The sequence below is a fragment of the Lathyrus oleraceus genome, chromosome 4, assembly GCF_024323335.1.
Source record: "Lathyrus oleraceus cultivar Zhongwan6 chromosome 4, CAAS_Psat_ZW6_1.0, whole genome shotgun sequence".
Lineage (NCBI taxonomy): Eukaryota > Viridiplantae > Streptophyta > Magnoliopsida > Fabales > Fabaceae > Lathyrus > Lathyrus oleraceus.
In genome coordinates, this window is record NC_066582.1 from 216046440 (window position 1) to 216071786 (window position 25347).

The window sequence follows — 25347 nt, forward strand, 5'->3', positions numbered from 1 at the left end:
GGTTTTATAAATAGAACCCTTGTGTAGAAGCATTTGTGCATTTGCAATTTCGTCTCTCTCTCTCTCTCTCTCTCTCTCTCTCTCACACACACACACACACACACACACACACACACACACACACACACACACACACTCAAAGCCTTCATTCGTAGCAGCTAGCACTGAGATTGAAGGATTCCGTTCGTGTGGACTGAGTAGAGGCGTTGTCATCATTCAACGTTCGTGATCGCTCCGTAGATCTGCATCAAAGGTTACAATCTCCACAAGAGGTAACGATTCTATCACTGATCATGCCCATTTGTAAGGATCACTAAAGGAGAAATTTTAAATTCCGCTGCGTTTTGGATCGCTCTTCTCCTTCATGCAAGTGGGTCTTCAAAAAGAAGTCTGACATGGATGGTAAGGTACATACCTATAAGGCAAGACTGGTTGCAAAAGGATATAAACAAATTAATAGGGTTGACTATGATGAAACTTTTTTATCAGTTGCAATGCTTAAATCTGTTCGGATTTTACTTGTTATCACTGCATATCATGATTATGAAATATGGCAGATGGATGTCAAAACTGCTTTCCTTAATGGGAATCTTCTTGAGGATGTGTACATGACACAACCTGGAGGATTTGACATACCAGAAGAAGCCCAAAAGATATGTAAGTTACAAAGATCAATCTATGGATTGAAGCAAGCTTCCAGAAGCTGGAATCTTTGTTTTGATGAAACAGTAAAACAATATGGATTCATCAAGAATGAATATGAGTCTTGTGTCTACAAGAAGGTTAATGGGAGCATGGTCGTCTTCCTGGTATTGTATGTAGATGTCATATTACTCACTAGAAACGATGTTCATACCCTATAACAAGTAAAGTCATGGTTGGGGAAATGCTTTTCTATGAAGGACCTAGGCGAAGCAGCCTATATATTAGGAATCAAGATTTATAGAGATAGATCGCAAAAACTGCTTGGCCTAAGTCAGAGTACATACATAGACAAAGTGTTGAGACACTTTAATATGCATGATTCTAAGAAAGGATTCATACCTATGCAACATTGCATATGTCTATAAAAAACACAATCCCCTTCAACTAAGGAAGAAAGGGATCGCATGAATAAGATTCCACATGCATCTGCAATAGGACATATCATGTATGCTATGTTATGTACTCGATCGGATGTCTCGTATGCTTTAAGTGCAACGAGTAGGTACCAATATGATCCAGGTGATGCTCATTGGATAGGTGTCAAGAATATCCTTAAGTATTTGAGAAGGACTAATGACTCATTATTGATATATGGAGGTCAGAAAGAGCTTGTTGTAATTGGATACACCGATGCTAGCTTCCAGACAGATAAGGATGACTTTAGATCGCAATATGGTTATGTGTTTTGCTTAAACGGTGGAGCTGTGAGCTGGAAAAGTTCAAAGTAAGATACAGTTGCTGATTCTACAACCGAGGCCGAGTATATTGCTGCCTCAAGTGCAGCAAAGGAAGTTGTTTGGATCAAAAAGTTCATTAGTGAACTTGGCATAATTCCTAGCATTGTGGATCCCATTGACCTCTATTGTGATAACAATGGTGCTATCGCACAAACTAAGGAGCCTAGATCTCACCAACGATCCAAACACATACTTATGCATTATCACCTCATTCGAGAGATAATAGATAGAGGGGATGTGAAAATATGCAGAGTACCTACACTTGACAATATTGTTGACCCACTAACAAAGCCTTTTGCACAGCTGAAGCATGATGACCATACTAGATCTATGAGCATTAGGGGTATGCATGATTGACTTTAGTGTTAGTGGGAGATTGTTGGTGTAAGCCCTAGAGGCCAATACTTTTGGTACTTGTATCGAATTATTTATTATTAATAAAAGGTTTTTTCTTTATTATGTTTGTTTAATAAAGTCCCTAGAATTGATAGTCCGTCTAATGTATCAAGTGTGACTTAATAATGAGATCCCATTAAACATAAGGACATTATTCTTAAAGTATCCGCAGTCGAGCTTTGTTGTAAAGTAGGATAATATTAAAGCATTAAGACTGTTATGCATATAGACTGATGATCACATATCATGGATCATGGATAAGGAGTTATCAAGTCTTAAACATAGGTATGAATATTATGAGTAATATTTATACTGGGTTGACCCGCTATGAGAATACCATATAGAATGTTATGCAAAGTGTCATAAGTTATTTTCATGGTGATAGTGGTGTATACCACCCTTTGACATGAAACCACTATGGACCCTAGATGTAGAGTCGAGTGCTTTATTGTTAATCAAACGTTTTCCGTAACTGAATGACCATAAAGACAGTTTATGGGTACTCCACGAAGCATGCTGAGGGACATGAGTGACCTAGATGGAATTTGCCCATCCTGCATAACTCGATAAATGTCTATGAGCCCAATATTTATCTGGACAAGGATGACACGGTCGATGCCTTGTGTTCAATATAGACATAGGGGCAAAAGGATAATTATACACATAAGTATTATCACAAAAGGGTTTGTCAGATCACATCACATTTTCGTGTTTTGGGTAGCAGTGATGTGTTGCTAGATACCGCTCACTATTTATTATGTTAAATACGTGATTTAATATAATTGCTAATGTCGCGAAAACCTACAGGGTCACACACAAAAGGACGGATTGATGAGAGATAGAGTAACTAAGGAACACTATAAGGTACGGTGCATTTAGGTGAGTTGTAGAATATTGTAAGGTATGATGTACTTAAGTAGAATACGAAATATGGTAAGGTACCACACACTTAAGTGATTTTGGCATATCATAAGATATGGGCCACATACACTTAAGTGGGATTTTTAGCTTGAAGCCCACACAAGTGGTTCTATAAATAGAACCCTTGTGCATAAGCATTTGCGCAGTTGTAATTTCGTTTCTCTCTCTCTCTCTCTCTCTCTTTCACTCTCTCTCTCTCTCTCTCTCACACACACACACACACACACACACACACACTCAAAACCTTTATTCGTAGCAACTAACACTGAGATTGAAGAAATCTATTCGTGTGGATTGAGTAAAGGCGTTGTCACCATTCAACGTTCGTGATCGCTCCGTAGATCTGCATCAAAGGTTTCAATCGCCACAAGAGGTAACAATTCTATCACTGATCATGCCCATTCGTAAGGATCACTAAAGGAGAAATTTTTAAATTCCGTTGCGTTTTGGATCGCTCTTCTCCTTCAGATAGTTCGGGTAAAGAGATGAAGTTACATGCATCAATCATGAACTTTTTAACCGCATTCATCGTTAGATTCTCTCGTAGCACATACATGATTAAGGCATTCTCCCAAAATTTAATCTCTGATTCCATATCTTGTTCCTCGATGATAACCTCAATTCCCCCATCAACAATCGTTGGTGTCGTGTATTCTATTTCAGTCTTATTCATTGTTAATCGATTGCCTTTGATGACATCCTCCCAGGTTTTTGTTGCATTTTCTCCTCTTCATTAGTGTCATTTTCCTTACCTTCAGAATGTTCTTCCATAATCAGTTATAGGGTCTCTTTAAATGGTTCTACTCTTATCCATTTGTCATTTGACCATACATTCTTCATTATTCCCCTTCCTTCTAATTGGTTACTCAACTCTGCAATTCGAACATAAGATGGCGTTCTAAACACTCGTACCACCGCCGGAGGTGCCATTGTCACCATTTTCTTCGGCCGACTTCGACCCCTTTTAAAGTTTATTATAAAACTATCATACGTTAAAGTCCTAATCAAAAGATTAGGACTTTAGCGTATGATAGTTTTATAATAAACTTTAAATTTATTATTTTGTAATTATCTCTATTTATAAAATATAAATATAAATTTTAATTAATGTTTTAGTAAAAAAAATAGGAATTCTTTGTTTAATTTCACTTTTGAAACGTTAAAAATTGATTTTCGAAGTGTAAAATTAATTTTTATCATGTTTGATTATTTTCAAGTAGAATTCATATTCCCTAAAGAATTAATTTTAACGTGTAATTTTTGTGTTTAAACATGATAAATATATAAAAATAAATCAATCACTTTTACATAAAAATATTCAAAAATAAATTATTTTACATTTTACTCACTTTTATCAAAATTAATTTACAAAATAATAATTCATCAAAATAATTTTTATTACCACAAAATCAATCATCAATCATGTGTTAAATTTAATTAATTGATTAGTGACAAATAAACATTTGTTACTCGTATCAACTATATGTGTCACTAATTATTTTAATGATTTATTTTGTAATAAAATAACATAAAAAATTATAGTTACTATAGCTCATTTTATGTGAATGACATTAAAAAGATATCAATTTTAGTAAACTCTTTAGTAACAGACTTTTGTTTTGTTTTGTGTATGATTCAAATTAATAAATTATAATTTTTAATTTTTAATTTAAAGATATAAAAAAGATATTAAATTTTAGTTATCTATCAATGTCAAATAAATATTTGTCGTGGCTACCAATAGTTAATATTTTGATATTTTGATGTCTGTTTATTATTTAAAATATTTAGAATATTTATATGATTTTTTTTAAAATTATATAATTTTATTATTTGTAATATAATTTAATTTTAAAAAAATAAATAGAGTGGTGGAGATACTCAAACCCAATTTAAATTCATTTGGGACTAAAATTGCAGCGAAAAACAAAATTTAGAGAAGATAAAATGCATCTTTAATCCATCTGGTTATCATATCTAATCTAAATCAATTTGCAGAACTATTAATAAATGATCCTCAAGTAAGATACACAAACCTATGCTTGTTTATTTTTATTTTGAAATATTATAAACACTTAAAACACAACATTATCTATCTAGCTCTCTCGAATCCCACGGCACAAACTAAAACAAACTTTATTAATTTATGAATGAATAAATATCAAGTACGAGTGACAATAAGTTAGTGACAATAAGTTAGTGACAATAATTAAAATATACTACAAATACAAGAAATAATTTCAGAAAACTTCTTTCATCAATGTGGCTGTAGTTTAGTGGTAAGAATTCCACGTTGTGGCCGTGGAGACCTGGGCTCGAATCCCAGCAGCCACACGTCAATTTTTTTTCACTCTTCTTTTCTATTCATCTTTCACTACATCGTCTTTCATTACAACGCGATAATAATCACTTGCGCTTGTCTCCGTTTTGTTTGTTGTGGTGGGAAAATGGGGGCTGAAGCTGAAATTGTAGACAAAAAATGGCGTTACACATGGGAAGCACAATCTCACACACCAATCCTCCGCTTATTCCTTTTCCCATTCTCCAAAACCCTAAACCTCTCTCTCCAACACCACAATTTCACCGTTCACCTTCATTCTCCACCCACTTTCCTCACCCTCACTTCTTCTTCCGATTCCCTCTCCCTTAGGGTTCCGGTTCCCAATGTCTTACTCGACGCCGAACTTCCTCCCACCGTCCGCTCATTCACTGACCACATCGAAGTCAAACTCCTCCTCTTACTCCCCGTCGATCACCCTGCCCTCTCCGCACTTCATCAAACCTCGCCGTTACCTCAACCTCTCCTAATCGAATATGGTAAGTAACCTCAATAGTCCGCTTTCAGATTTTCTTGCTTGCTTTCGTTTATTATTATTATTTTTTGGTTCAGATGTAGACAAACTGTCTTCAGCTGGAGAAGTTGAATTTGTTTGTAGAAGTTGCAGATACCATTTGACCAATAAACCTATCAGGTATTTTCTTTATTCTTTGTTTAGGTCTATTGTTATAGATTAATAGAGTTGTTCTTTCCATATATTCTCATTGTATGAAGTTCAGCTTTTAAAAGAGTAGATAAAAGTTCTCATTATTATTATGTGGTTTACACGATTATTTAGGAATTTTGTTGAAATGCCGTCAGCGAATTGGAGGGAGGTGGCTGACAATTGGTTTGGGGCTTGTTGTTGTTCCTTTGGAGGTATAAGCGAGAAGCTGGTGACGAGGTATGTGAATTCACACACGTGTGCACAAGAGATGTGCCTGTTGAGCTCTACATCTGTCACTTTTTGCAAGGATGATCTTGTGGAAAGTGACTTTCCTGAGCGCTGTGGACAGCTGCATGGGTGTGGTTATGTAGCCGATGATTTTGGAATCGATGTTGTTAGTGAAGGCATTGGGAATTTTGGGTTTAATGTGGAAAGAACTTCAACCTGCAGTGATGCTTGTGAAGTGAACTGTGCTTTTGATGAGAATGCAAGGGTTGGTCATCCTGGGAATGGAAAGGTTTCTTTGAATTTTAATGAAGTTGCCAAGAATGAACCTGATTGCAGTGATTTTGCCCGTATATGTCTAGATTTGAGTGACACTGAACACACGTCCAGTATTTCTAGTTGTTGTACTCATATAACGAGCACTCTAGGAGATGAAGACGGTGAACATCATTTATCTTCAAATGCTAGGAAGATTGAAACTGTGGAAATTGTGGGAAATCAGAAGTCTTTCCTTAATGGTTTTCTTGAAGATGTTTTCATGGCTAGATCATCAAATCTTTCAAAGAATATTGATTGGCATGAATTTACATGCCCGCAATGCACAACTCTCCTTGGAGCCTACCCGTGTTGTGAGGGATGTGCGCCAGTAGATGGAGGAATACGACTGTTCAAATGTTATATTTCAACCTGTCTGCCAGTTTTAGGATCAGGGGACATTTTCAGGTTTGCAAAGAATATCTTAATTCATTTTTTTTAATTCTATTGAAATTATTTATCAAAGAACAGAAATGGCAACTTAGTAAGTTTTATACCCTTATGACTCAATTGTAGCTGACTGTGAAGAAGCAGATATAGTAACAAGTAATATAGCTAAATAAGTGAAACTAATGTCTCAATAGATAACTTGGTTCAGCTTATTGCAAAATTTGGGAATAATAATTTTGCAGTACAAATGTAGCATGAAAAAAAAATGTTAATTCTTTGTTTCTTACAAAACTTGGTGGAAAAGAAGTGGCATTGACTGTGAGTTGTCAATTAAGGTCTCTTTATGTGTGTGTACTCTGAATGCTTTTAGGGAAGCGAAATAAAGATGGCCAAAGTTATGTCTCTATGCCCGGTAACAATATCTTTTGAGTAAATAAGTATGACTCATAGTTATGTACAAAGATTTTACCAACGAATTTCGTGTTTTTTATACGAAAGAATAAATAGTTATAGGAATTCTAGTCTATTCCATGATAGTGATTTCTTAAAAATATTTTATGTTTAACTTCTAAATACGGATTCACAGAGATACTGAATAAATTTAATGCATCATTTTTGTCACCAGCAAGTACACAATGGACAAAATGTTTGCGAATCGGTTGGTGGAGTGTGCAAATGACGAGTCAACATTTCGGTTCGTTGTTAGAGATCTGAAAACCAAATCTCCTGTCCTGCAAATCATTCTTTTAAATCTAAATACTTGGTCCTGTTCTGGTTATTGCTTTAGTGCAGAGGACAAAGACCCAGATCCTAAATTGCAGCTACGGCCGGTCATCAAGGTCCTTTTTTCTGACTCCGAAGCTGCAACAGAATCCCAATCAAGGTTAGTTACCAAGTTATCTATTATCTTTTGATTAGGAAAGGAGAGTGATTTTGTCCAAAAAAGAAAGGAAAGGTCAGGGATTATGACATAATATTTTCACATCTTATTATTTTCTGCATACATTTTCTGCCTACGAATTTAATCTATTTGTCATTTGTGCAGGGTGATAGAGGAATGGGCAGCTAAAAACTCAGCTGAAGACATTTTCATGCTAACTTATCAAATACAAGATGTGGTGAATTCATTGATGTCTGCAAAAGATATATATCCTCCTTCATGTGCCTCCCTTCCTGGTTTAACGCTGTCATATGTGCAACGGTAGTAATCTACTACTCAACAACTGATCCAGCGACAGAAAAGTAACTTATTGGGTTGAGCAAAGGATGAATGATTATTTTTCTGTATTTTTTGAAATAGATAGCTAGAGTTAACTGACAGAATAGAAGCCAGGATGATAGTGATATTGAACATTGGATAAGAGGGACTGGTGTTAATTTATCTTCTCCAACTACCACTCTTAAATATGCGTAAATACCTGCTAAATTTTGTTAAAAACTTTTGGGATATGTTTTGCCAGTATAATGTCCGTCCCATAGTCCATTCTTACGAGTTTGTAGAGTACTACGTTTGTTTGGGCAGGTTTTGTAACAGGCTGGCCACCTTCTTGTGCTATCAATTTCATAACTGAGGAGAAATGCTATGGTTATACATTATCTAGTTCAAACATGAAGCTGGTATTGGTTACTGTTTGATTACTTGTAATTTTTAATTTTCTCCTCTAATTTTTTTTCTTTATAATTTTTACAAACTATAAATTTTACAATTTTATTCTTAATTTCTACATGATCTTCTAATTCTACAACTTCATTCCGTGCTTCCAATTCTTAAATTTAGTTCCGAAACAATGGCCACATGCATATATATACAATTTATGTCAAAGCATTGTAGAAAATAAACTAGGGTATGTTAACATTATTATTTTATTATTTTAAATAATATAATCTGAAAGGATTATATTGTCAAAATAAGGATAAAACAATGTAAAAAATATGACAAAACATTAAAATTTAAAAGTGATTTATTTAAAATAATATTTAAGGTCTATTCATGAATAAAACTCACTCTAACAATGTCAATGTTACTATTTTGTTGTTCATCGAATATCTTCCATGTCTAGTTCTTCAAAAGTACGACTTGCAACTTCAAATACCAACTCGTCAGGGAGATTTTATTCATTTTCACCACTATTTCGCATTTTTTTTCTCTTTCATTATAAATTTTATTTTTTCTTGAGAGAAGACGATTGTTTCTTTTTCATTATAAGTCTTATTTTATTTTATGAAAGAAGATAAAGATTTATATAAATAAAAAATAAACCTTCAACTCTCTTTATATTGAATTTTTTCCTTTTCATTGAGTGGATAAATGAATATGTGCAACAGTTTTTCTGAACACAAAGAAAAAACATGATTGTAAAAAAATGTTTCAACTGAAATTTTGGAATTGTTATACATATGTGATCCAACATTCTTTTGATTTCAAGTTCCGTCTATCTTGCAATGAATTAAATTGACCTATCTCTCATTCACCACCATTTGAGAACTTAACAAATTTTGTAATTGTCTTTTAGCCTTTCATATTTAAAGTAACTCCTCATGCATTTTTTCGTGTGGAAATCTCATTGTTCTTATGTGGAACAACTTAATTTGGAGATTGATCATGCCATTGTCTGAAATAGTGTCTATTACACAACAAAATTATAAGTGTTAGTAAGCTAATTAAAACTTATAATCAAATATAAAATAATTTTTTTAACCTTAGATTAAGAGAATGAGTCCAATAATGAAGAGGTGTGTGACTTTTAGTCCATCTAACAATTAAGATGTTATATACCACATCATAAAAGGATGAATTTTAACTCAATTCATTTTCCTCGTTTTTATATATTGTTAATTTAATTTGCTCAATCATAGAATTTCACTTCTCATGAATCAAGTGAAAGTTTGACTCATCAATATCACAAGAACGAATGTCATAGATAAGCTCTAAATTTTAGAATATAATCAACTTTATTTCATCATTGATCATTTAAAGTCGTTTCTTTCACAAAGATAACCTTGTACACATCATCGTCTCTATATTCAAATCATTGTTCATCATTACCATAGTTAAGAGACATTTTTTAATTGTTTTCAACCTCTTAAGCATACCAATAACTGAAGTAAATCTTGTTTCAGAAATAGAAATGAATATTAAATGCATAATTTTTTTGAAACTAGCAAATCTCATAGAATGATTCATAATAATTTTTTTAATAAAAAACAGTCTTCAAAATTAGCTGATTACGTTCAAGATAACAATTTCATTACTTGATATATTTTTTTAGTAAACATATGTTTTTTAGAGTTAGATTTAATATGTGCACTACACATGATGTCTAAAAAAGATTAGGATAATTTCCTTCAACAATCAAACCAGCAACCTGACAAATAGGGGGCATTATCAATAATGATTTAGACAACCTGCTCCAACCCCATATGCAAAATTTGTAATTGATGATGATGATTTCTTTTTCAATCATTCTAACTTTTTAGAAGTCTCTTCTAAATTTAAAAATATTTTTTGAATTTTAGAAGTCTCTTCTCCTTTATTTATTTTTCTCTTTTGAGTTTATAATTTTTTAATTATACAATCTAAAAAAGTCTTTCAGTATGTCTTCAAATTCCTCTAAGCAAACAAAATACCATTTAATATGTGTTTTGGATAAACACTTTTGGATAATCTTTCTGAAGTGAATCAGGTGAGACCACAAACGTGATAAAAATTAGGTGTTCTTGATTATTTCTATTATTGTTTTTCCTCCTTTCTCCTTTAACGGGGAGCCTTTTATACACATCACACCTCTTGAGATCATTAAGAAGTGCCTCTTCAAGTTTCATGATTAAATGATGCTAATAACATTCGTTATCGTCATCATTATCGTGTAACGTCCTCTCTATCAATTTTCGTAACTCCCATGTAACCATGAAACTACCATATATCCATTACATCGGTTGTACACACCATATGAAAACGTGTCTCCTGGGAACCATATGATTCGGGCTCCTATTTGTATCATAAGTAGCAACTTGGTAATCGTTATTTTTTACAAGTACCCGACACACCCGACTTTTCTTCTCGGCCCTAATGACTTGTAGTTCGATCTTGAGAAATGTGGGGTGTGCATAAGCCCCCCGATCACAAGGCTCAATTGGATGAAGTGTTCGAATAGAAAATCTCGAAATTCTTTCTTGAATGGGTTGTACTTCCATCCGGTTTGGTTTAATTCAGCGGTCACCTTGTGACCTGCTAACGTGTGATAATGGGTTTTTAAGAGTAATGATGGTGTCTGTCTTGTCAGATTTCCTCTATCTCCTTGTTAAGATGATTTTTATGGGGAAGCCAGTCGCCATCACGACTCTAGTTTGATAGGGTTTCCAAACCATTTTAAATTTCTTTCAATAAAATTCTAACTTTCTTTATTTATTTTGCTCATCATTCTCGGCCCTTTTTCCTATTTCTTCAAGATTGTTGTCCATGTTTTTACGCATTCTGCCAGTTGCTTGCATGCACAAATCTCATATATTACTCATTTTCCTTACTTATTTCTATTTAATTCTTTTATCATGGTTATAATACGTGAGTGCGATGATTCAAGAAATGTGTTGATTCCCCTCTCAATGCCCGAGAGAGAAGCAAACTATGGGATGCATGCATGAAAGGATTGAGGGGCATATGGGGCGAGTAGAGTTTGATCATGTCATTAAGGAAGTTTATGGCAACTTTTTTTCATCTTGTAGTAAAACTGATTCAAAATCTTCATCGTCAAGTTCTATGGACATTGTGATGGAGATGACTAGGTTTTTTTATTAATCAAGAAGTCATAAGCTACGACCACAACACGATTGATGATACTGACATTTCTAAACTCCAATCTAGAAAGCATATTTATTCAATCGGGAACGAAGAAGATGTCATACTAGAACCCTGTGTGGATGGTGAAAGAGTTTGTATTACCCGACCAAAGGGAGTAGCAGGCAAATATTTTTATTTCTATTCTAGGGTGATTGAGGATTTTAAGATTTGTATCCCCTTTACTGATTTCGAATCCAACCTCTTCAAAACCCTAAATGTCGCCCCTTCTCAATTACACCCAAATGGTTGGGGATTTATCAGAGCCTTTGAAATCGTTTATGAGGCCATGAATATAATTCATGCCTAGGGTTTGTTCTTTTCTTTCTTTGAGATAAAAGGATAAGACAAAGGAGGTTAGGTTTCCCTTAGCGGTATCCTAGGGAAAAGTTTCCTCCGGGCTTATACCACCAACTATAAAGACTTCAAAGACAAGTTTCTTCAGGTAAAGAGTGGGAAAAGATGTCCACAAGTTATGTATGTGTTGGCCATGGGCCATCGATTTTCGATCTACTAAACGGATAACCCGTTGCCGATATTCGTTTTTGAATATGAAAAGTTAGATATTTTGGAGATCCGAGCTTTAGCTATTCTAGATGCCTTCAGGGTAATAAAGGTTAAAAGATTTAATAAACATTGTCGATGATCCGTATAAAATCTCTAACTTCTTGGGTAATGATTATATGTATCTTACTATACTCTAGTGATCTCTTTACGTCACTCCTCTGAACTTATTTGCGCATTCATTTTTCAGCTAAAATGACGAGCGTTAAGCTGAAGGACCAGAAGAAGCTGATGGCTGAAGTGAGGGCAAGATGGGGAGAACAATCATCCTCTAAGATCGACTTGTCTGACATTCAAACTCAGGGCCCTCAAAAAAAGGAAAGTAGACGCTGGGAAAGCATCCCCAGGAACTTAGGATCCCTAAGGTTTCTCCCTTCCCCCTCTTGGAGACTCGAAGTCGAGTTCCCCTAAGAAGATGAAAACTTTGATGGGTGGTCCTGTAAGTCATGTCGATTTGGCAGTTACCACCTTGACGTAAGATTTCGGCGGCAACCATAAGGCCAACCCATCAATCGAATTCTAGTTTTGGTCCAATAACTTTAATCGCTTGAAGTTTCTCTATGACCATCTGAATACGACAAAGGATGTTGAGAAGGTGAAAACCATAGGGGCTCAACAACTAACCCAAAACATTGGGGCTTGCCTAATGAAGTGTGTTGTTATGACCTGTGAACTGTTTGAAGTTGGTGATGCCTATGATCATAATGAAATTCATCTTACAAATGAGATAACTCAATTGAAGGGTACTTTGAAGGTTCATACTGACAAGGTGAAGATTTGAATAAACAAGTGTCGGAAGTGAAGAAACAGAAAGAAACTTTGGAGTCCAAATGTCTGGATCTTGAAGCAACCATAACCGATCTGACCTAAGATATTGAAAAGACTCGAGAGGATACCGAAATGATGAAGAAATATTTGCAAGAGACCAAGGTGGATATTCTTTCAGCTGATGATTAAGCTTTTGAGATAGCTAAATCCCAAGTGTTACACCTCCAACCCGACCTCAATGTGTCTGAGATGGACTTCTTCAAGACCATTTTCGCTACTTTAGTTGCGGCGTATATAAGTGAATCCATGGAAGGCCATCATTGACTAGTTATCAAAATAGGATTTTAGACCACGACAAACAAAGTATGTGTGGCTCGCGATAATCTACTTAAGGAACAAAAAGAAAAAAATCCAAAGAAATTTTGAAAAATTTTCATAACAATAAAAAAGCATAAATAAAATTAAAATAATTACCAAGTAATTAAACAAAAAATAGAGATTTAATTCAAAAAAGGGTGAGGGGGTCGAACTAGGCGTATATATAATCAAATCGTTATAAGACAGCTGAGGGATTTCCAAGAATGATTCTCTAATACGATTGAATCGAAGATACAATGAATTGGTTTACGGTATGGAACAAACACATGTATATGTCATAGTAGAAATTCATTAGTTATAGATGACTATCTATCTAAATTTGTCCTGCTACTACTCTAAATTTAGGTAGGGATTAAAAAAAATACTTGTTTCATCTCTTGTAATTGTGAATTGAATATAAAATGAAATCAAAGAAAAAGAAAGGTTTAAAATAAATGTAAGATAAGAACAAAAATTGTTTGTATTTACAAAAAACTACAAGGGTAGAAACGAAAAAAGTAAATTGGTGGATGGTCGACTTGTAGATATGGAAGAAGCTTCTCTTGAAGCCGAGGTTTCTAAAGATGATGTAACTGGTGATTCAATCTTCGATGTCCAAGAGGAAGAGCGACACAATGCTTGAACTTATTTATTTTTACCGTTATTCATCCATGTTGATGCGCTTTTGTAATGTTTTGACGATTTCTTTTTTCTTTTCAGTGCAATGTTTAAAGCCCCTTTTAGGCTTTTTTAAATGTATTGTTAATGTCTTGCATGAGTTTTATCACCGTTAATCCATGATCATATGTATAGTCCTGGTTACATCTTAGATTATTAAGGCTTATATATTAGTGATATGTACCCGGATTTGCGCCAATGGCATGTCAACTTGGTCCTTTTAACTAAGTCAGAGATCTTAAGTAAATTAATCGTCCTACCAAAGATTTTAATTAATTTGGACTTTTGGTTTGGCCAGAGGTTTTAATTAACATAACCTGATCAGAGGTTTCTATTCACTTGACCTTTTTTTCTAGAGGTTCTTATTTACTTGGACTTTTTGTTTGGTCAGAGGTTTTAATTAACATAAACTGGTCATAGGTTTCTATTCACTTGACCTTTTTGCCATAGGTTCTTATTTAGTTATACTTTTTGTTTGGTCCTAGGTTTTAATTAACACGACCCGCTCAGAGGTTTCTATTTACTTGACCTTTTTTCCAGAGGTTCTTATTTACTTGAACTTTTTATTTGGTCAGATGTTTTAATTAACATAACCTGGTCATAGCTTTCTATTTACTTGACCTTTTTTCTAGAGGTTCTTATTTACTTGAACTTTTTGTTTGGTCAGAGGTTTTAATTAGCATAACCCGGTCAGAGGTTTCTATTTACTTGACCTTTTTTCCAGAGGTTCTTATTTACTTTCACTTTTTGTTTTGTTAGAGGTTTTAATTAACATAACTCGGTCAGAGGTTTCTATTTACTTGACCTTTTTAATTAGAAGTCGGCAATATCAGACATGCCCATCGTTCTTAGAACGAGCCTGATTCATTCCCTGTAAAAACTGAAAAGAGTAACACGCATTAATTTGCATTGAGGGTGTCTAATTAAAAACCCTTGCCCTTGTAAGGGAAAAGAGTGTTACCCACAATTTTTATTTAATAAAAACATTACATAGTTTTAACTATAATAAAATCTTAGGCTGACAACATTCCAAGCCCTTGGTATTTCCACTCCTTCCAGACTTTCAAGCTTTTAAGCTCCATTATTCAGCCTCTGTCGGATTCAATAAGGCCCTTTCTAGTTCGGAGCGAGCTTTCCTTTCTTCTTTGTATCTGTAACACTTTTCAAAACTAGGTCTCCCTCTTGAAATCTTTTTGGACGGACTCTAGTATTGAACCTTCTGTCTGTTCTTTGTTTTGTTGCAAACTCTCTAACCTGAGCCATTATTCTGATCTCATCCACGAGGTCGACTAAGTTGCTTAATCCTTCCTTGTTAAGATTGTTATTAAAATTTATTCGACGCCAAGTTGGAGTGTTAACTTCTACTGGTATCATTGCATCATCCTCATACATCATTCAAAAGGAAGTCTCCTTAATGCTTGAGTGAGGGGTAGTATGATAGGACCATACAAACTCGTGTAAATACTCAACTTAAAACCCTTTTGCTTCATCTATATTTTTATTCATTCCTGATAGGATGATCTTATCCGCTGCTTCTGTGTGGCCATTAGCCTGGGGTACTTAACAAAAATGAATTGGTTCAATATGTCGAAGTGCTTACAAATTTCTACAACCGATGAGCTCGCAAACTGCATGTCGTTACAAGAAACGGTGGTCCCTAGTAGACCAAAATGACATGTGATATTCCTCCGATAAAAATGCCTTACCCTTTTTGCCATGATCCAGGGTACGACCTCATACTCCACCCATTTGGTGAAATAATCCACCGCAATTATAAGAAATTTCAATTGTCCGACGACTAAAAGAAAATGGATGAGAATGTCTGATCCCCACTGGTAAAAAGTCCAAGGGGAAATTAATGAATGCAATAAATCGACATGAGAGTGTATGAAGGGAGCATAAATCTGACATTTCTCACAATGGTTCATGAATCACGCGCAGTCTTGTAGCATACTCAAGCAATAATACTCGACCCTGAGTATTTTCCCAAATAATACCCTTTCCCCAATATGACTTCCACACGCTCCTTCATGCAACTATTTCATTATCAGTCTTACTTCTTCATCGAAAACACATCTCAACATTGGAGAGGATCTGCCCATTTTGTAGAGTTAGTCGGCTACAATGAGGTATCGAGAAGATATCCTCTTCATGCATTGGGGTTCGGTCTCCTCGTATGGTAGTTTGTCTTGAGTCAGATATTGAATGATGCATGCCATCCAGCCCCGTGCATTTTTCAGTACCATGATTTCCTCTGATTATGTGCTTGGAACTTCCAAGTTTTTCTGGATCACTGTTATGTTTAACCTAGGGCCTTTAGTGTTGGCTAAACGGGTCAGTATATTGGCTCTGACATTTTCTTCTCCGGGAATATGTGATATTTCAAATTTTGTGAACCCTTTGGCTAGTTGCAGATCCCTATGTAGATATTTGGGTAACCGTGGATCTTTTGTATAATAGTCTCCTTTGATTTAATTAGCAATAAATTGTGAATCGATGTGAACCAACAAATGGGTAGCTCTGACTTCTTTATCTAATCTCAAACCGACAATCATGGCTTTATACTACCCGATTATTGTTAGTCTGGAAATTAAAGCAGATATATTGTTCTAACATCAACTCCCATGGCCTCTTTAGTAGTATTCCTGCTCCACTACCTTTGAGGTTGGACGAGTTGTATATAATCCAATGCTCAGGTGATTCTTCTAGAGTGGGTGAACTCATCTCTATTAGAAATTATGTCAGTACTTGTGATTTGATACTATTCCTGGGTGTGAAAATGATGTCGTACTCTGATAATTCTACAACCTAGACTACCATCCTACCTGCTATGTCTAGCTTCTTCGGAATTTGCTTTATGGGGTGGTTCATCTTGACAATAGTAGGATGGCCCTAAAAATATTGTTTAAGTTTTCTGGAGGTGATCACTACTTCCAGAACTAATTGTTCGATCTTTTGATAATAGATCTCTGCTCCTTTGAGAACCTTCTGGAAAAGTAGATCGTCATTTTGACTTCATCACCATCTTGAACCGGTACAAAACTGATACCCTTGTGTGAGACTGCCAAATATAGTGTAAGGGGGAATTTTCCTTCGAGCGAACCAAGATCGGTGGGGCGGGTAAGAAGTGTTTCAACTCCATAAACACCTTCTCACATTCTTATGTCCACTAAAAAATTTCTGATTTCTTGATAGCTACGAATAAGTGGATGGACTTATCGCCCACACAAGATAGAAATCAGGATAGGGCATCCAGTCTCCTGGTCAGCTGTTGAACTTCTTTTATCGAAGTCAGGCTTCTCATATTAATGATCGTCTGACACATGTCTGGATTCGCCTCTATCCTATAGTGTATCATCATGAAACCCAAAAAGTTTCCAGCTTACACCCCAAAAGTGAACTTGTCTAGGTTAAGCCTCTTGTCAAATTTCCTTATTGACTCAAATGTCTCTTCCATATCTTTTACATGATCCATCTTCTCTGATTTCTTGACCACCATGTCATCAATATATACTTCTAATTTTCTCCCTATTTGTGATGAGAACACCACATCCATCAACTTTTAATATGTAGCATTGGCGTTTTTAAGACCGAATAACATTACTTCATAATGATAACTGCTTATGTTGGTCATGGATGTTGTTTTGGGAGCATCCATTGGGTTCATACGTATTTGGTTATAGCTTGAATAGGCATTCATAAAGCTCAGCATACGGAAACCGAATACCCCACTAATGAGTCTATCAATGTTTGGCAATGGATAAGGATCCTACCCACCTTAACTATCATTGGGTTAGCCTGACCTATTTGTTCTTCTCTTCCCATGATTACAGGGGGTTCGATAGGCCAGGGTACCTCTTGTTGTTGTTGCCCCTGATTAAAAGGAGCAACTCCAATGTCAGGCATCCCAATCGGCCTGACTAGCGCAATATGGGGGATTGGTTGTGTCTGGGCCGGAGGGGCGCTGAAAAATCGGCTATTTGACCCATCTAATTGACCAATAATTGGTAACTCTGGTTAGTGTTCTGAATTAGGGGGTTGAACACCGTACCAATTTATTGGGTGAGCATATTAATTATCTCGTGGTTACTTTAATCCATTTGTTGTCTTATGGACAACATGAAATTTGTCGTAAGAGCGGACACGTTTGGGGGAGCAAATGCAGTCCCTCCATATTATGTTGCTCGACCAGGGTGGCTATTGGCATACTCTGAAGTCACGTATGGATTTAAAGGGGACGTTATTGTTGCAATATTATTTGCATACGTCGAAGCGTTACTCTATAGTATGACCATCATTGCAATTGGCATACCAAATGGGAAGTCCCTCGACACAAGTGGCATCATGAAACTTGGAATATAAGAAGGCTTAGGGTCCACCAAAGGAGCATGTGTCAGCCTGGGAGTGGTCAAAACACTTGTTTCCAGGAGAGAAAACACTGTCACCCCCGTCATCGATGTTTCACTCGCTACTAGGTTAGGTATCGGTTCAGTAGTCCCTATGGGATTAGTATTTTTTGTCATTCCAACTGTCGACGAACCAGGTTGTTCATTGTCTAGAGCATTATTTTCGAGAAGTAAGTATTCTTAGGACGAACCATTTCGACTAAATTTTTACCACTCCTCAAGCGCATATAAATCCAAATATAGAAAACATTATTCAAATGCAAGAAAAATCACAACAGAACAGACAAAAAATACAACAACTTTTTCAAAGAATAAACTCAAAAAAATTACACAATTATGTCCCACTGGGCATGCCAATTTGTTCACCGATGTTTTTGGTAAACAATCACTTAGTTTTAGGTTAATTGCCTGAAGGACCAAACTAGTAAATCTCAGGGTAAGTTTATGCTAATTTTTAAGGAAAAGAAAGTATGAATTTAGTACTGTCAGATTGCTTGCAATGAATGTTAAATGTCTTAGTAAATTATGTTTCAAAAATAAACTATAGTCTTTTGAAAAGTAAAGAAAATAAGTAAATATCAACTTTAAATAGAAAATGAATTTATCTTCATAAATGTAAAAGTGGTAGGCAAGTATATTTTCTTCAGAAAAAACTCATTTCTCTCTTGTGTGAGAGTACTTTGAGTATATATTGAAGTTTACAATTTTTTTACCACCCTGAACTCTATCACTAGAACTCCTATTTATAATGCTATAAACTAACGGTCTCCCAACATTCAAATGTCCTTTCGTCCGACACGTCATCCTTGCATGCGTGACTCGACTCGATTGATTTCCACGTATCTTTAACATTTTGGATAAGACCAAAAGACAATTACTTTAGTTTAAAATTTAAATCTGCCTCCAGTTGAAATCCTTCGACCTGTCAAACTTGACGAATAACCAAACTTGAAATTTTACTAAGTCCCATACCAGATATTTCGACATTAAAATGTTGTTCCTTGTTCCCAAGTCTTTCGTTGAAAGGCATCTTGACTTTACCTCATGTTTGCAGAATTTCCAACTGGCTTCTCTATCTAATTTCCTTTTTTGAAATTTCTTGGCTAACACATGTGCACGTCATACTAATTAGTCATTTTTAGTCATCGTAATTGCTTTTCACCAAACTGTTACATCAAGGACGTGCGTGCAGATTTGTCATCATTCCAATTTCTTAGGACAATATTGGGCCACAAAATTAAATCAACTTAAAAGAAATCATTTAATTTCCCCCCAAAAAATTAAATGTCAACTGTCCAATTTGAAATGCCACTTGTCAAGTTTTTAAGAGGAAAACTGAAAGGTTTTCTCCTAGCGGCTATATATAAATGTGAAAGAATTCTTTAACTTGAATTAATTTTTAATGATAGCAAATTGTGTGATCATCATCCAAATTGATTGTGCATTGCATTACATGATATATTTGTGTTCTTATTTTGTCCATCATCCCACTTTATTGTTGCATAAACATACATACAAATCTACATTGAAAATTCCCTTCAAATAACAATTCAAATGCATTTTATATCAGTATGTATCAATACATGAGCCTCTGCATCGATACATGTAGCATGTGATTAATCACAAAACAATTTCTGTTCAGTATGCATCGATGCATACGAGCCACGCATCAATACATGGAAGGGCAAAAACTCTATGCATCGATACACACGAATTCTGCATTGATACATGACCACTTGAGACAGCCTGTGCATCAATACATGCGCAATAGGCATCGATACATGACCACCTGAGACAGCCTGTGCATCAATACATAAGCATTAAGCATCGATACATATCAGTGTAAAAATCACATGCATCGATACACACGATTTATGCATCGATACATGAGTAATTAATTTCACCAAATATTCACACAACTTACAGTATGTATCGATACACACTCCTATGCATCAATACACAAAGTTGTTTTAAGTCATAACAGCAACTGTTTTTGCAGCACATATAAGAACAGGTCTCAACAGCAGATGAAGGGGATGAATTCATTGAGGGAAAACAATTGAACACAGATCAAAAGCAGTGTTGGAGCAATTGTTTGTGAGCACATAGAAACCTGAAAGAGACTTCATCTTCTTCATCTTCTCAATCACTTTTCTTCAAGAACATTTACACATAACAATTCTTGTTCTTTGGATTAAAGAAGCATCGAGATAACGTTCAATGGTACGATCAAGGATCTAGCTGTGGGTTGCAGTGGAACGATCGAGGATCTAGCTGAGTCGAAGATTGAAGGGGGTTTCTAGGAAAAACCTACTGGTTTGTCCTTCAAGAACTGGTGTGTTCTTGAGGGTTTGGGAGTCACATTTGCAGAACATATTCAGCCGCAGCGTTGCGTTTGGAGATCGGGGGATTTCGCAAGCAGGTCGTGGAACCGGTGAATTGTTTGCAACTTTGTGCAGGAAAATCTTGATCGAGCTCAGATCAAGTGAAGGTTTATACAAGAAGAGGTTCTTAGATTGTAGAATTCTGTCTTTGTATCAAAACCTTGTATCAACGGATTCGGCAATAATTGATAATCAAAGTTCTCAATTTCATTTGAAATTGAGAGGGAGACGTACCCACACGCGAGGACGACGTGGGGAACTTCCTTACCAAATCTCTGCGTATCGTATTCTTACCTTAATCTTCTTTACGTTTCAAAACTGTTTTGCAATTTCTGTTAGTGTGTGGTGATTGATCATTTTTCTGGACAGCAGTGATAATAAAACCTTTAGTCATACACCATTGTTGTTTATCATCAATCACATACACACCAACTGTTTGACAAAACGGTTAACTTGATTGTGTTCATTGGAAATAGAATTTAAGGATAAGCGCATTCAATTTGTTAGAATTCTGTGTGTATTATTTCTGTCATTCTCATTAAAATCCAGCAACTGCACTTGCGTGTCCGGCTTTCTAGTAGCGGTTCAGAATAGACGGAAGTCGATTCGGGACCGATTTTTCCGCCATTTTTGAGAACTCTGATAAAACGTTAAATCCGTTAACTTTTTAAAGAGGTGATCTATTCACCCCCCCTCTCGATCACTAGCCACACCGTCTAACAATACACACGTTCCTCATTTCTTTTCTCTTTTCGCTATCTTTTTCTTCTTCAGAGCCCTAGAAACCCTTTAACTTTCCGCAAATTTCGTTCTCACTTGTTCAACAAGTTTTTTTCACTCAAAATTTCTCAAGAACAACAATGGCTTCTAGTTCTCTTACCAAGTGTCAACCTCAAGTTCCTTCTGTAACCACAATCAAAGCTCCTATTTTCAGAGATAGATGCACCTACGTCCTAGAACCTCCAATGCAAGAGTAAAAAAACCCAATTTGGTTTTCTCAAGTATTAATACCTTACTCTAATTCATGTACCATTCATGCTTTCATGGATCCAATACCTAGATCTAACAAGAAACCCCAGAACTTGAAGTTTTTTCCTTGTCTCTCATCCTATGAACCCTGTGTGTTTGTGGATGAACATTTTGATTTCAGTTTCATGAAAATCCATGTATTGTGCTTTGTCCCTAAATCAACAACACTTCCTATGTTAGTTAGCTGGATATGGTTCAGCAGAAGAAAGAAAAAGCATGGAAATAGTATGGTATATTTGATCTGATACAACTCTCACGAGTTGGCCCTAAGTATAAACCTTATATGTTAGTCGCTGCTATTTGCCATTGGAAGATGTCGACCAACACATTTCATCTACCATATGAGATGGTTACCCCTACATTATTTAATTGATTATCTGCCACTTGATTCTCTACACCCTTGTCATCTCTTATCTCCAAATCAAACTCTTAAAATAACATTACCCACCTTATCAATCTTGGATTTGCATCTTTCTTGGCTATAAGATACTTGATTGTAGCATGATCCGTGTATACCAGAACTTTGGTGTCCACCAAATAGGATATGAATTTGTCAAAAGCAAAGAAAAAAGCTAGCAGTTCCTTTTTAGTAGTAGTATAATTAATTTGAGCTTCTATCAAGATCTTACTTGATAGTAAAATTTACCCAAGAAATAATTTTGGATCACAAAAAGATTATTCCATTAAATTGAATAAGTCTCTTTATGTGTTAAAACAATCGTCTCAATGAATATTTGCTAATGAATTCATTTTTTCTTGTATTTTTATAAAAAATATAGAAAATTGTTATAATTTCTATCTATGCTGATGACATAAATATTATTGGAACTCATGTTTCAAATATTATAAATTTCTTATAGAAATAAGTTGAGATAAAAGACTTGAAAAATACAAAGTAATATCCAGGATTACAAATCAAGCATTTGAACATTGAAATTGTGTATATCAAGACTTGAAAAAAAGTTAAAATAGTTTTAGAGATTAAAGATACTGCAATGTCAGTGTAAATTTTTTTTACACCATCATCCAATAGAATTATAACGTTCTGCCATGTCATACAATATTTAAAATTAAAAGTGTGATTTGGCGGGATGCACGTCTCTGATTGGTTGACAGTGTAAAAATATTTTACACTGTCAGTGCACAGTCTTTTTTCTCATAGTTTTATGATAATTTTTAAGAATTTAATTGATATACACTGACAGTGTAAAGATTTTTTACACTGTCAGCTAATCAGAATCGTTGATTTATTTAAAATGTTTGACTTTTATTTTAACCACTTAAAAAACAACACAAATGGATGATTGTGATGTATTGATAGTGTAAAAAAATTTACACTAAGAGTGAATGACAATTAATCTCAATTTTTAAATAAAAATAGTAAAATTTATTTCTACTTGTTTTTTATAAATTAAATGAGTAATTTTAAAAGATATATTTTTAAAATAATTTTTATGAATTTTTATTTAAAAATAGTTCTATATTCAAATATTTTTAAAAAAAAATTAGTATCCAAATAAAATTATAAAAAAATAGATTTTTTTAAAAATTATTCAAACAAAATCCTTTTACGAAAATAACTCATTTTTTCAAGGAAATTCCCAAAATATCCCTGGTTTCAAAAAAAAATCCCAAACTACCCCACTTTTAGGAGGAGTCGCCAATTCAATTGGAGACTCCTCCTAAAATGCAATTTTTTTTATAAATGGTATACGTGATAGATAAATTTGATATAGGACCACTTGATATTAATAAAATTTACCGTTTACACAAAGAAACCTAATGATGATGACCAGGATCACCTAACCGACCTCCGGTCTCACATCCTCTAGCTACCCTAACCCGTGGCCCTAACCCATGTTGACGATTCTGTACCGGTGTTTAAGCATCTGATGGGTCAGGAGCGTCACTATCAACTACAGGAGAAGGTCTGTTGAGGTAGTCAGACAAGTCGGCATAGTCTTCAGTATGCATCGATGGTGTACCGCCGTAGCTGAGCTCATGACCCATGCCAGAGAAGTTTGAATATGGTTGACTCATTGATGGGAGACCGGGACGGTTGAAGGGAGACATGGGTGTGAACGATGCGTAGAGGAAAGGTTGGAAAAGTTGTTGGGTGTTTGGTAGAGATAGGGTTGTTGGATGTTTTGGTTTTTTGAGGTTTGGGCTTCTTGGCTACGGTAGGAGGATGGGCGGTTGGTGTTGAATGATCGTTGGGTGTTCTGGCTTAGGCGACTTTGGTAGGGTGATAGGGTGGGTGCGAAGCGATGTTGAATCTCAAGATGATGGTCAATTTGTTGGTGGTGGTATGTGGTATGCTCTTGGTATTGGGGTTGGGTGTATGGAATGTTTTGGTTGTATGTTTGTGTGTTGGTTGAACGAAACGTTTGACGGACAGGGGGTTGTGTGTATCCGGTCTGACACTGTTGTTGGGGATTTGATGTTGAGGTGTCAGGTGTGTAAGTCATCTGACGTGGGTCGTACAAGTACATATCCTCGGCGATGAACTGAAAACCAACCGATCTGTACCAAGCCATATAAGTACGACTTGGTTTTTCTTCAGTTGGCATGATTGTGTCAGTTAACACATGGTCATGACAGTGCTTCCATTTGCGACACTCTGATCTTGCGAAGCTTTGTCATGGATTGAAGTTCCATTGATCGTTAACTTTGCACATATGCCATTCTCCTAGGTTAGTTGGGGGATCTGGGATATTTTGGGGCATACCAAACTGCAGCTTCACACGATGACTATTGTGCATCTCCACAGTTGTGAACCGTATTATCGGTGTGCATGTAGTTCATACGGCCGCGTCTTCAGCGTTGACCTCATGGTCATGATCCAAATTAAGGTATGGCCGCCAAATGAACTGAAATGTGAAAGAAGATAGGATTATAGTCAAGGTAGAAGAAGTTAACAAAATATAATGAAATAATTAAGTTATTTTCCTTACGTCTGTCGGTCGAAGGTGATCCAACTGGTTGCGATACTGATTAATACAATGTCTTGGACATCTGTTGTAACTCATACCACGTGCATACCATCTACACCAAAAAGTCAAAAAATATTAGTTAGAGGTAATAATCTTTAAAGAAGTAAGTAAAGATATAGCAATTTAAACAACTTACTTTTGTGCATACGGAAATGTGAAAGGGTTGTTACTGACGGGTGCTAGAGACGGTAGTCTTGACCAACCCCATGCTTGTAGCAAAACAACACATCCAGAAAATGTAGATGTGTCTTTGTGTAAGTTTTTGCACAAGGAGTTATAGAGATAGGCTAGACAAGCAGATCCCCAACTGTAACTTCCTATTCTATCTACATGTCTAAGTAGAGGTAAATACATGATATGCCTGCTAGAACCATTACCTTTGGGAAATAAAAACGAGCCAATAAACAGCATAATGTAACACCTAATTTTTATTATTCGAGCATCTTCGATGGAATGCTCATCTAAGTATAAACTAATATAGTACGACTTAAGGCGTGAAAGTAGTATACCTTGACCTCTTGCGTTATCATCTAACAAATCAGTCTCTAAGAGATCCATGCAAATTGAATTTGCATAGTTGGTTTTATCATTAACAGCCTTACCTTCAATGGGTAGTCCCAAAAATATGTAGACGTCTTCTAACGTCACAGTACACTCACCG

At 35.4% G+C, this 25347-nt stretch overlaps 1 protein-coding gene and 1 non-coding gene across 2 annotated transcripts; both read left to right on the forward strand.

Annotated features, from left to right (window-relative positions):
- The first annotated feature begins 5021 nt into the window (after nt 1-5021).
- TRNAH-GUG (transfer RNA histidin (anticodon GUG)) lies at nt 5022-5093 on the forward strand. The gene has a single exon. It is a non-coding gene; the product is annotated as a tRNA-His (tRNA).
- A 34-nt stretch (nt 5094-5127) lies between these two features.
- Nucleotides 5128-8309, forward strand: LOC127074620 (uncharacterized). Its single transcript, XM_051015953.1, has 5 exons — nt 5128-5576; nt 5650-5731; nt 5876-6691; nt 7299-7556; nt 7719-8309. The coding sequence occupies exons 1-5, from the start codon at nt 5207-5209 to the stop codon at nt 7876-7878; spliced, it is 1686 nt and encodes a 561-aa protein (XP_050871910.1). The 5' UTR covers nt 5128-5206; the 3' UTR covers nt 7879-8309.
- The last annotated feature ends 17038 nt before the right edge of the window (nt 8310-25347 follow it).

Excerpts from the sequence above, each read along its gene's own strand:
- LOC127074620 (XM_051015953.1), top strand. The coding sequence starts at position 5,207 with ATGGGGGCTGAAGCTGAAATTGTAGACAAAAAATGGCGTTACACATGG. Across the intron at positions 5,577-5,649 it reads ACCTCTCCTAATCGAATATG|ATGTAGACAAACTGTCTTCA; the intron begins GTAAGTAACCTC and ends TTTTTGGTTCAG. Across the intron at positions 6,692-7,298 it reads GGATCAGGGGACATTTTCAG|CAAGTACACAATGGACAAAA; the intron begins GTTTGCAAAGAA and ends TTTTGTCACCAG.